This window comes from Hyaena hyaena, unplaced genomic scaffold, assembly GCF_003009895.1.
Source record: "Hyaena hyaena isolate Hyena2069 unplaced genomic scaffold, ASM300989v1 scaffold_6, whole genome shotgun sequence".
Lineage (NCBI taxonomy): Eukaryota > Metazoa > Chordata > Mammalia > Carnivora > Hyaenidae > Hyaena > Hyaena hyaena.
Window position 1 is genome coordinate 7,995,577 of NW_024080638.1, and position 12,554 is coordinate 8,008,130.

Genomic DNA, 12,554 nt, shown 5'->3' on the forward strand with positions numbered 1-12,554 from the left:
TCCCTCAGAGGCTGCCCTGGTGGAACAGCCCAGAACTCTGTGAGGAGCTGCCTTGGGTTGCCTTTTTTCCTGCTGCCTCCTAATATTAACCTGGCGCGGGGCCCCCAGCCCCCACGCAATGATGGGAGGCCCTGGGCGGAGCCAGCAAACAGATCCATCTGGAAATAGAAAAATAATCCCAACACTAGCGGTTTTGTCTGGCCTCCCCAGTGGGGTGTGGAGCAGGCCCATGAAAGGGGCTTTGAGGGCCGGTGGGTGAGGGCTGTGTAAGGCAGAGCCTCTGCACCCAGCCCCAGCTGCGTACCTGTGCCCAGGCCCCCGGGGCGAGGGCCAAATCCACAGGGAGCAGGGTCCGCATCCCAGTGGACTCCCTGAGCTGTCAGAGCTCTGCAGCGCTCCCGCCTGAACCTGGAACCGTGCGACCTTGAATGAGTGGCCCAGTCTGTCTGGGCCACACTGCCCCGGTATTTAAAACGGGGGTACAAGACCTATGTCTGGGGACGGATCCCCCCGCCAGAGCACGGTGCTTGCGGGAGAGAAGGGGCTCTCTTGTAGTGTTGTTTCTGACACGTGCTGACAAAGCACTGCGCCACCCCGTGGGATGACCTTGGGAGAGCACACTGGGCCTCCGTCTTCCTACCTGCACAATGGGGACTGGCCCAGGGCCCTCCAGTCCGACAACCCCGGTGAGGTGAGGCCCAGGCCTGCTCCGAGGACGAGACACCTCCTACAGGGAGCCTACCTGGGTTCAGCGCCCGTGTAGACTAGACAGAAGGGGACGGAAGCCTCCGCCAGCTTCCAAGGAGGGCCTCTGCTGGTGCTGCTCACTATTTCCATAGTTCGGGAGGCTGGGCCTTGGCAGGAAGGGCCTCAAAGGGCCCAAGATGGGGCAGACACTTCCTCATACTCGCCCGCAGGGCTCCTGTTGCCCGCTTTCCCCGTGGAAGGCTGGGGAGGAGGCCGGGGTCTGGCTTCGGTTGCACCTGTCCGGTGTGTTTTGGGGCAGGTCGTGTCCCTCCTTGTTGATGTTTCCCAGGTGTGCACTTCATTCATTCATTCATTCATTCATCCATTTATCCATTCATTCATTCATTCATTCAGTGCACAGGCACTGACTGTCCCGATTCCAGGCCCTGTCCTTGTCATCAGAGTTATCCATAAGTGACAAAGTATTTATCGTTCATGGGGGCAGAAGGCAGGAAAGGAGTATTAGTGGGGGAGCAAGTTGGGATAAGGGAGGCGACAGTTTGGTTTTGGACGGGTTGGATTTGTGGTTCTCGAGGGACAGCTGGGGACCCGCGGGGAGCTGCAAGGACGGGAGGGAGTAGGGAGCTCGTGGAAGACAGGGATGTCCCCGCTCCCCCACACCCCTCTGTGGTGGCGCTGAAGACACAGGTGGTGACAGAAAGCATTTCTCAAGGACTCACTCAATGCAGGCCCTGACATGCAAATATCCAGTGATTTGCATATCATCTTTCAGTTAATTATCAGAAGGAACTGAAGCTGAGAGGTGAGTGTCTTTAACCTGAGAGAGACAGAGAGAGAGAGAGAGTCGCTGTGTATGGTTTACCGAGAACACCTGGGGCAGATCGAGGGCAGGGAAGGCAGGGGGAGAGGTCCTGGGAAGCAGACGCGGGCTCTTTACTCCGATGTCCAGGGGGCAGGCGCAGGCTTTGCGACCCGCGTGCCAGGCCTTGGCCTCCCAGGGCAATACTGCCCAGGGCAGGCCAGCGGCTCCTGTCACTAGGCTGGGTGCACAGCATGTAGAGGGGCCGGTGCCACAGTGGGGTGGTCCGGGCTAATGGGACTCGCAGCATCTGGGGGCTCCAGAGGGGCCTCTGGGAGCCATTGAGGGTCTGGTGAGTGTGAAGGGCCCTCCCCGCTAGAGATTCAGTCCCTGGGTCTTCCAGCGTCTCTCCTGGTCTGTCCTTGGTGTGTGTGACTGTGTGTGTGGGGGGGGGGGGGCTGTGTGTGCATGTGTGTGACCATGTGTGTAACTGTGTGTGTGCTGTGTGACTGTGTGTGTCTGTGGCTGTGTGTTTGCATGTATGTGTGGCTGCATGTGTGCTTACGTGTGCATCTATGACTGTGTCCCCTGCCCTGTAGTCTCTCTCTCTCTCTCTCTTCCCTTCGCAACAAATCTTTCTCTCAGGGCCATGTGTCTTGCTCTTTTTCTATCTTTAACCATTTCCCTCTCTCTTCTTCTGTTTGACTCTGGCTTCTCTCTCTGTCTCTCTCCTTGCTTCCGGTTTCCTTCCTGGCTCTGGCTCTCTCAAATTCTGTCCTTTTTCTACCTCCATCTCTCAGCCTTTCCGCCTCTTTCTCTCCTTTCCTGTTACTGCCCCCAGTGGGGCCTGAGCCTGCGTGGCTGGCCCGCTAGGGGCCCAGGCAGGGACTGGTGATAGGGCTGCGGAGGGCCCGCTGCCCGTACGGGGGCAAGATGCCTTGACCATGGCCTTCTGGGCTTTGTAGCATCATCTCCTTGGCTGAGCTCCTTGCTAGGCAGTGTGCATTCCTCTCCAGAGGGCCAGGCTCTGTGTGCATGTGGGTGCACACGTGTGTGTGTATGTGTGTGTGTGTGTGTGTGTAGGTGAGGGGACTACCTCGTTGGCCCCTGCTTCTGGGAAAAAAGGAGCCAGGAGATGCAGCCGCTTTTCGCCTCCCCCCACCAATTTTATTGAGCTATAATTGGCACACAGCATTCTGTAAGTTTAAGGTATGCAGAGTAATGATTTGCTAGATGTATAAATTGCGAAACGATTACCACAATATGTTTGGCGAACGTATCTATCACCTCACACAGCTCCAGTGTGTGTGATGAGAACTTTCAGGGTTTACTCTTTTCAACTTTCAAATATACAGCATTGTTAACGCTAGCCATCCTGCTGTAGATGGCCTCCCCAGAAATTACTCATCTCCCAGCTGGAAGTTTATACCCTCTGGCCACCTTCACCCACCACCGCATCCCATACCCCTCACCTCTGGAAACCACCGATCTGTTCTCTCTTTCCATGAGTTCTGAGGGTTGGATTCTACATGTACGTGAGGTCATATAGTATTTGTCTTTCTCTGACTTATTTCACTCAGCATAATGCCCTTGAGATTCATTTGTGTTACCACAAATGGCAAGATTTCCTCCTTTCTTGTGGCCAAATGACATTCCACTGTAAACAAAGATGCAATCACTTCTTTAAATTTTTTTTTTAATGTTTTCATTTATTTTTGAGAGAGAGAGAGAGAGACAGAGCACAAGCTGGGGAGGGGCAGAGAGAAAGGGAGGCACAGAACCTGAAGCTGTCAGCACAGAACCCGATGCGGGGCTCGAACCCATGAACCATGAGATGGTAACCTGAGCCAAAGTCAGACGCTCAACTGACTGAGCCACCCAGGCGCCCCAAAATGCAGCCACTTCTAAAGGGTTCGGGCCCCACCCCATCCCCAGCCATCCTTGAGCTGTGATTCCAGACTAGATTCCTCTTAGATAGCAGCCCTCATCTGATTGTACTCAAGATGGCAGGAGGGGCTCGATGGAGACCAAAGTCAAGGACGCTTTTAGACCCCTAGTTGGAGATACGCGGTCATCAGCACAAGCTACTCAGGACCCAGCCCTACAGGAGGGAAAGCCCAGTGCTCATATTTTTGGAGAACCAAGGCGTGGATTGAAGACGGGCGGGGGCGGGGGGCGGATGGATAGACTCGCTCAAGGTCTCACAAGATCAGGGGTCGATCCAGGTGCTTTTTGTACAACTGTCAGATGCCTCCTCAGACAGTGTGGCTCTTCCCTGTCCCCAGCCATTCTCAGGACCCTTCCCAGGACCAAGGGAGCACTGAGCCAATCAGTCCTCCCCAGTTACTCCTTTCCAAGCCCCTCCCCCCCAGCACGCCACATCCAGCTTTAACTTCCCAGAGGCAACCTCCTCACCGGCCTCACAAACCATGCCCATGTCCTTCCTCCAGGGCCTTTCACTCTTTGTCAGCAAAGCGTCAGCCAGCTGCTCCAATAAATCTTCCAGGATCAGTGCAAACAGATGTGTGTGAGACAATGAGCTGGGGAGGTACTAATTGGCACTGTGGTCTGCGTGCTTCTTCATCCCTGGTTCGAGAAGGTGGTCAGCCGTCAAGATGTTCTGGTCGCTGAAGTTTTGGGAAAGCTGAAATCTGGGGCTGCTTGATATTAAGTCCTGTGTGAGCTTAGAGAGGGGTCGAGGCTCGAGGGCCCAGAGGGAAAGGGACGAGACAAGTGCCTCTGATGGCAAAGAGGAGGCGAAGGTTGGTATTAGTGAGTCCTCGTTGGTGAGACACAGATGAAGCCTCAAGAGGAATGCTTGGTGTCTCTAGGGAGGCAGGGCCCAACACATCCGTGTCCCAGCTTCCTGTGTCCAGAGCACGACACCAGGTCGCTGGATGTAAAGGGACATCTGGCACTGACAATGAGGACCTGAATGACCACAGATGAGAGCAGGACAGAGAGGCCTCTCAGAATGTTATTCTGCATAGGACCCCAGGATCTTTGCATGGCCAGAACTATGGACGGCGGATGTATGGGGCAGCCTCAGTAATGACGAACACTGAATTTCCTGCCAGCATGGACTCAAAGTTGGATTTTAGTTTATTCAAAGAAAATAAAGGAAGATCTTCTTCCTTATGCCCTGAGTTGTGGACTGAGATTTAGCCTTCGGGCATGTTGAATAAATGAGTAGGATGATGAAAGAGGGATGAAGGAGACCCCCTTCCCTCCAGCTAGCAGTCTTTCCAGAGACCTTCATCTAAAGGAGCATCTCCAACAGTTGTGATTTCCAACAAAGGAAGGCCATGCAAAGACATATTTTGAGTCTGATGGGGACTTGCAGTCACCCAGATACAGCCATTCCGGGGCTAGTTGGGTAAATCAGGATGAAACCAGCTAGAACTGGGTCTAGAGACAGGCCCACCTTCTCTGGGTGCTCCAATTCTGGGTCCCTGGGGGATATACTGCCCAGGCAAACATATTTACTGCCTCCTTTTCTCTCAACCCACAGGAGTGGGTGCTGACGGGAAGCAGGGCACTGGCGCCCGCTACTGGAGCATCCTTGCCTGCACTTGGTGACGCAGACTGAGCGGGGCTGGGTGGGGGGCTGGGTGGGATTAAGTGGGATCCAAGTGAGCATATGGTCAGGAAAAGGTCAGAAGGCACGCTGGGCTCTGGGAGGCTCCAGCCATGGAATGCTGCCCTTGACAGACGGAGGATCGGTCAGCTGGCCTCACAGGGCTCCGCCATATGTAATCACTGCTGGGAATGAATGCCTCCTTGTGTGAGGTCCTTGTCTGTCCTGAAGTAGGTCACGGAATTGAAGGATCGCAGAAATCTTAGCCTCAGAAGCATAGAATCGTAGAAGCCAAAAGTCAGTGCCAGGTAGGATTCCAGAATTTTGGAGCCTCAGAGCTTGACATCAAAAGGCATTAGAAACCTGGCACGTTGGGCACAAAATTTTATGGCTCAAGTGATCTAGAACCACAGAATCATAGAACCTTGCACTTGGATGACCCTTAGGCCCTTAGGGAATCTGATGTACTCCCTAAGTACAGCGATTCAGGGTTCCCTTCTAGAAAGTTCCAGAAGGTAACGGTCTTCTTCTGATAGGCGAGGGGTTTCCAGCGAGGAAGGAGGATACAGGAGGCTTCTGTGTGGAATGATTTGAAGAATTCCTAATCTTGTACATCTTTATCAGCCGCTATCACATTTTAGAGCTTGAAAATTTACTATTAGCCATTCTTTCTTTGAGTCGTGAAAATTCTTTGATCTCCAAGGATCTACTTTGCTGTAAACTACTTTCCAGGACAGTAATGTTCGCAGGGCCTCTTCTATAAGAGCCCTGTGATAAGCAAGGCGATTCAAGATCAGGATGTCAGCCTTGGGCATCTTTTTGCCCCATCCTTGGAACCTTCTCCCCACCCCCAGCCCCCAGCCCCATGCCTTCCTTTACCTTGACCACCCAGCTCCTGGCAGGAAACCAGCTGGCTGGGAGGGGCGATCCCAACAGCCCCCGGGGCTGGCCGTGGTGTACAGTGTGGTCTCGCTTTAAATCCCACCACCTCCTGGGGACAGGCATCATGGGCAGCAGCCTGTAATTTGGGGGTGGGAGATGCGACACCCAGGTCAGTTTTGGCCACAGGGTCCCTAGAGGAAGGGAGTGGTCCAGGGTCTTGGAGAATCAAAGCTTTCCTCTCAGCTCCCTTGCTGACCATGAAGATAAAAATATTTATGGACAACTTTCCTCGCTCCGGGGATGGCCAGGCACAGAACGGGGCTGTTTTTTGCCTTGGCTGTGGCTCCGCTGTCAGGATGCAAGGGGCTGGAGCAAACAGGGGTTGTTTACAAGGCCTACAGCAGTCCCAGAGAGGCCCGGCCGCGTACAGTTTCCCCTTTTTCAACAGGGACGTGAGCTTTTGGAAAACTGCCCGGAGGAACAAGGGTGGGTTTCTGTCCTCTGTTAGCTTAGGTCTTGGTGGGGTTGGACGGATTTTTTTTTTCCCTGAGAGATGGGGTGCGTGCGTTAGGGCGAATAACATGTTTCCCATAATTTGCCTTTTGAAAACACAAGGAAATTTGCGTATGTGGCTGCAACAGCCTGGGCAGAGAGCCTTTCTGAAGAAGCCAGTCCTTCGTTTCCCCCACCGTGTCAGGCTGCTCGAACTCAATAAACACTTGTTGACTGAATGAATGGGTCATAGAAATGGCAAGCCCAAGCTGGAAGGAAGGCCCCATGCACATCCTCTGGGCCAAACTGCTCAGGTTTCAAGGCGGGGAAACTGAGGCCCAAAGAAGGGGGAAGGGACGGAGGCTGCACACAATTAAAGATTTCATTGCTGCCGCTGCTGGCGATGATAATGATAATAAATCATCTTTTCTGGGCATTGGGTGTTTTCCAATTTAACAAAAGCTCTCTCATTGGCCAGATTCCCAGCAAGACCGAGGGGGAGGCAAGAAAAAGGTTAGAGTTCCCTATACCATGGACCCGGGGAAGAGAAGCTTGGAGATGTCGAGCAGCTTGCCCACGCATCCAGAAAGGGGTGTCGTGTGCGGTTCAACAACAAATCCAGGCTGTTTTCCCATCACTCAGCAGTTAGCCCTTGCAGAAAAGCTACCACCCGCTCAGAAAGGAGGGACCTGACTCTGCCTGAGTTTAAATCCCAAACGTACCATGTACCAGCTGCTGAAACAGCTCCCTGTGTCTATGCAAGCCTCGGTTACCCCCCATCTATAAATGTAGGGCTTGTGGTCCCCATTTACTGTGCTGGCCCCCCCCAACTTGTTAGGAGAACGGCATTAGAGAACGGACGTGACCCCGCTTGGAAATTGTCAAGCAAGAGGAAGGTCCTGATGCTAGAATTGTGTGTCAGTAGATCGCTCCATCCCTCCAAGGGAGACAGCATTCGGATTCCAGCTCTTGAGATAAAAATAGCTTAAGGGGAGGGGGGGCAGCTCCCCAGGATATCTGGGCAGGATAAAAATAACCCCCAAGAGCAGCTGGCTCCTCTTCTCCACTTTGGTATTCACCCACAGTCTTCTGATCTCTTATTTGGTTTCCCAAGCCGACCTACCATCCCAGGCAAACAATCCTCCTTGTTCTGGGGCCAGGCAGTGGCAAATATATTCCAGGCTCTGGGACTAGAGGCTTGGGAAGCAAGAAACATGGGTCCCATCCCAGCTCTGTTTACAGCTCGCTGTGTGGCTTCAGCGAGTCATTCCCATTTTCCTCGATACAGTCTGTCCAATGGAACTTCCTCTGAGGATGGAAACTTTCCAAAGCTGCACTGTGCAATACAGTAGCCCCTAGCTGCACGTGGTCATGAACACTTGAAATATGGCTAGTGTGACCGGGAAATTTAACACACATCTTTTATTTTAAGGAGTTTCCATTTAAACAGCTGCATGAGTCTGGCGGCTGCCATATTGGACAATGCAGGCCTTTAAAGGCAAAGCTGGAGAACATCTGTCCCCTTGACGCGGGGTGAGAAAAACGGATAATGTGTGTGTAGAGCCCGACGAGAGACACTCGTCGCTTCCCCTGGTCCTCCCCCTTGGAAATGTGGCTTATGAGTCCTTGAGTGAAAGAATTCCTATGTGGGAGCACACAGCTCTTCTTTGGAGACTGCTGGGAAGGAGGACATGGTGGTGGGTGGAAAGCCATGGGGGCTTCTGGGATGGGTGGGCTGGAAGGTCAGGGAACGTGTCTAAAGCCTAACAAGTCCAGGTCAGAAGAATGACAAAAATGGCTACACATGCCTATTCACCTCACCCCCCTTTTTTACTTTCACACACACCAGTACCCAAAATGGGGATCTATCTTAGAAATTCCCTTTCTTTGCCTAGATGTGGTTAGGATTATGGACTCTTAGAATCAGATAGTTCAAGGTGAAAATTTCGGTGCCATCACTTACGAATTGTGTCGCCGTGGGTAAGTTGCCAACCTCTGTTTTGTATCTGTAAAATGAGGAGGCTAATGCCTAGCTCTGGGAGAGGGGGTTGTGGGTAATCAGTGCATTCATGTGTGTGAAGCCCTTTGCAGTGGGCCTAGCACATACAAAGTGTTTAAAAAATGGAAGGCCGTGGCCAATCTTACAGAAATAGAGCCATTTCACTCCCATCTCCACCCCGACTGGCGTCCAGGGAGATGCCTTCAGAGCCAATGATAGAAGACCCTTGTTGGTGGTCCTCAGGCTAAGGAAGGGCCTGGGCTCGGAAACAAAGCAGGTGACCCATCAAATTGTAGAGCTGGAAGTTAGCCCGAAGTATTTACTGCTTGGATCTCCTTTCCGTTGATCCGGCCAAATGACAGTCTTCTGGGATGCGTCCAGAGACAAGAATGCTGCCACTTCTCAGGGTAGCTCACACAAGCCAATAAAAAGCTTTCCTGGGATCTAAGACAGCTGTCTCTCGGTGACTTTCCATGGTTGATCCCAGCACAGTCTCTACTTTCCAGATTCAACTTCCTTCCCTCGCTGCCCCAGGCTGGAGACATCTGCAGGCCGGTCCTGGTGAAAATGCCCAGTCTAGAGCAGAGACTGGCTCATCAGGTCAAGGGCAGGGTTAGTTTTTATTGAGTTGGGAGGGCTGAAATGCAAAAATTCAAAACCGGCCCTAGTTAAAGAGCAGAAGGTGTCTTTCATCCATTTGTCTTTACTTTGTAAGCAAAGAAAATGAGAGAGTGATGTATCCATTGATTTCATCCACTCCTTCGCTGGACGATCGTTATTGAGTGCCTGCCATGTGCCAAGTTTTAGGAACACAGAAATGAACTGCTGTATCCAAGCCTCATAGTCTGGTACAGAAGGCAACTATCTCAACAGTGGGATAGGCGTTTCTATGTCAGGGCCGGGACCAGGGTGAGGTGAGCAAAATTTCAGGAACGAAATTTCATCTCAGGAACAAAATTTAACAAAGTGCCGAAAGAACTCAGCCATCAAGATAAATAGTAATTGATTGCAATACCATTTGTTTGTTTGCTTGCTTAATATCTTTTTAAATTTATTTATTTTGAGAGAAAGAAAGAGTATGTGTGTGTGCACATACAAGTGGGGGAGGGGCAGAGAGGAAGAGAGAGAATCCCAAGCGGGCTCTGCACTGCCAACACAGAGTCCGATGTGGGGCTTGAACCCATGAACTGTGGAATCATGACCTGAGCAGAAATCAAGAGGCGGACCCTGAGTGACTGAGCCACCCAGGCATCCCTATTGCAATACTTTTTTTTTTTTTTAATGTTTTATTTATTTCTAGGAGAGAGAGAGAGATAGCGTGAGCAGGGGAGGGTCAGAGAGAGAGGGAGTCACAGACTGAAACAGGCTCCAGGCTCTGAGCCGGCAGTCAGCACAGAGACCGACGCGGGGCTCGAACCCACAAACCGCGAGATCATGACCTAAGCGAAAGTCGGACGCTTAACCGACTAAGCCACCCAGGCGCCCCTTGCAATACTTTTTAAAACTGAAGAATTAACACCAGAAAAGCATGGATAAACAAAAGATAAAACTTTCATATGAAAAAAAAAACTTTCACATGAAGACAGAATCAATATTACCGATTTTTTCCTTTTGCCTCTGGCTCTAATATGGCTTGGCAAGGCTCTGTGTTGCAGGGGAGAGGTGCCGGGGGGCGGGGGGGGGGAGGTGAAGGCTACCGTGTGACAGAAAAGGCAGGCGTCTCACCCAGCCAGCCGTGTGCTGGAATTGACTCGCATCAGCTTGCGCTTAGGACTGCACGCTGAAACCGGTCATGATGGGAATATTTACACCCTCCTAATGGACAGATGCGAAAAATCAGGACTTTCCCCCATCCTTCCTGGAAACCCTGTTGTTAACTACGTATCAACACATCATTGTATCCAGCCTGCACTGGGGCGGGAGCACCTTCAAAAAAGGGCCCCCAGAGGGGACACCTTCTGAATTTTGTAGAATAAGAATCTAGAAAAGAAGAGAAAAAACATTCCCGCAAATGAGGAATTCAAAATGCAAGGCACCAGAAGAATGGGGAGAAAAGTGTATTGTTTTTAAGAAATGACAAGGAGCTGAATGTAGCCGAAATGAGTGATGTTGCAGAAGAAGGAAGTTTCAAAAAGGCAGAGAAGGTCGTAACACCAAGTGATGCCCTGGGATTGAGCAAGATCGGGGGCTCTGCTCTGGGACAGGTTGCAGGTCTATAGGAGGAACGTACTCCATTCTTCCACAGGGTCCTGACTACCAGACCAGGCAAGAGACGGCAGTGGTGAGGTCATAAACGTTTCGTAACAGGATCTCTAAGCAGAAAGAACTCTGACTTCCGGCATCTGCCAATCCCACCATGGCTAATTTCAAGCTACTTACATGACATAGCTGAACGCTGAGGAGGGATGCTGATTGGCACACCATTGTATAGCCTCTCCACCATCTACTCGCAATAGAAAGGAATAATGTCAAGAGCATAGATAATAGTGAAGTATAATAAGATAACTACAAAGAAATGAGTTTTGAGTATTTAATTCTTTTGCTTTAAATTTCTTTTAATGTTTCGGGGCACCTGGGTGGCTCAGTCGGTTAAGTGTCCAACTTTAGGTCAGGTCATTATCTCACGGGTTTGTGAGTGTTCGATTCCCACACTGGGCTCTGCGCTAATAGCTCAGAGCCTGGAGCCTGCTTTAGATTCTGTGTCTCCCTCTCTCTCTGCCCCTCCCCTGCTCATGCTCTGTCCGTCTGTCTGTCTGTCTCTCAAAAATAAATGAAACATTTAAAAAAATTTATTTTTGAGAGAGAGAGAGCTCAAGCAGGGCAGGGACAGAGAGAGGGAGGGACGGAAGATCTGATGCGAGTCATTGAGCTGACAGCAGCAAGCCTGATGTGGGGCTTGAACTCACCGACTGCAAGATCATGACCTGCCTGAGCTGAAGTCGAACACTCAACTGACTGAGCCACCCAGGCGCCCCACTTTTGGTTTGAATATAATTTAGTCAATTATAAGTTTATTCCATTTAATTTTTAATAATGGCTTAATGGCCGCTAAGTTCCTGAAAGTTTAACCATCTGCTCTCATGAGCCAGCAAGAGCAGGTAGGAGCCTCTCTCCAGCGCGCCACCGGGAGAGGAGATTTGGGTCCTGACTTGCTGCGTGTTCACTGAAGATGGGGGCGGGGGGGGGGGGGGGGCGGTGCTGCCTGATTCCCTGGGTTTCACTTTCCCAACTTGAGAGGCCGGACCAGCCTTATCATGAGATGCTCTTTGTCCTGATCCTCTGTGCACAATACGTGGATCCGAGCCTCTGGGTGGCTTCCTGGAATAAGGCAGGATTCCCTGGGACGCAAGAGAGTCAAAAGCAAACAAGATTCTCAGAGCAATTTTTGCCCTGGGTAAAGCAAAGCCTGAGGCCAATGTTCTACATCAAGAGCGCTGTTACCACTTCAAGAGCGCTGTTTCATTATAAAGCCTTTGGCACCTAACCTATCTGAGAAGATAAAAAAAATAATAGCAGTAATACATACAACTTCTATTTATTGTACTTTTACTGTGTGCTGGACACTATGCTAATTCATTCAGGTCTCGGGTCAGGGGCACGGGGTAGGCAATAGCATCGTGTCAACCTAGAAGGTGAAGGTGCTATTGTTAGCACAATTCAAAAGGGGGAGAAAGGTGGGTACAAAGAGGTTAACTGGCATACCCCAAAATCACACAGCTAGGAATTTGCTGTTAGCCACTCCCAACGTGTGGAGTGTGCAAGAGAGGGCAGCAAGAGAGGAGTGTGCCCTTGCAGCCCAATGCAAATGCAGGAGACCCCATGAACTTGGGGCGAGCACCAAGCCAAGACCAGCTGGATTTAACCAATTGGTTCATCTCCCAAGGACTGATGAGGTTAGGAGAAAGGGAGTTACCACGCAGGCACATGCCAGCCAGCCCAAGTTCACAGATGAACTCACAGAAGGGAAACGAGAGTCCCTGAGGTCCCCCAGTGCTACCGTAAGGTGGACTGTGACATGAGTCCCTGGGTATCAACATGGCCACTTTGGGAAGCCAGCTTCAGGTGCTGGGCAGGCTTGGGGTTCCTATCAAATCACA

General features: G+C 51.3%; 1 protein-coding gene across 1 annotated transcript in view; it reads left to right on the top strand.

Moving 5' to 3' along the window:
* Window positions 1-601: 601 nt before the first annotated feature.
* The window catches only part of COL27A1 (collagen type XXVII alpha 1 chain), a 153,393-nt gene continuing 141,440 nt past the window's right edge, over window positions 602-12,554 (top strand). The window contains exon 1 of the mRNA XM_039241124.1: window positions 602-686. Coding sequence (XP_039097055.1) covers window positions 602-686 — 85 coding nt within the window. The remainder of the gene's footprint in view (window positions 687-12,554) is intronic.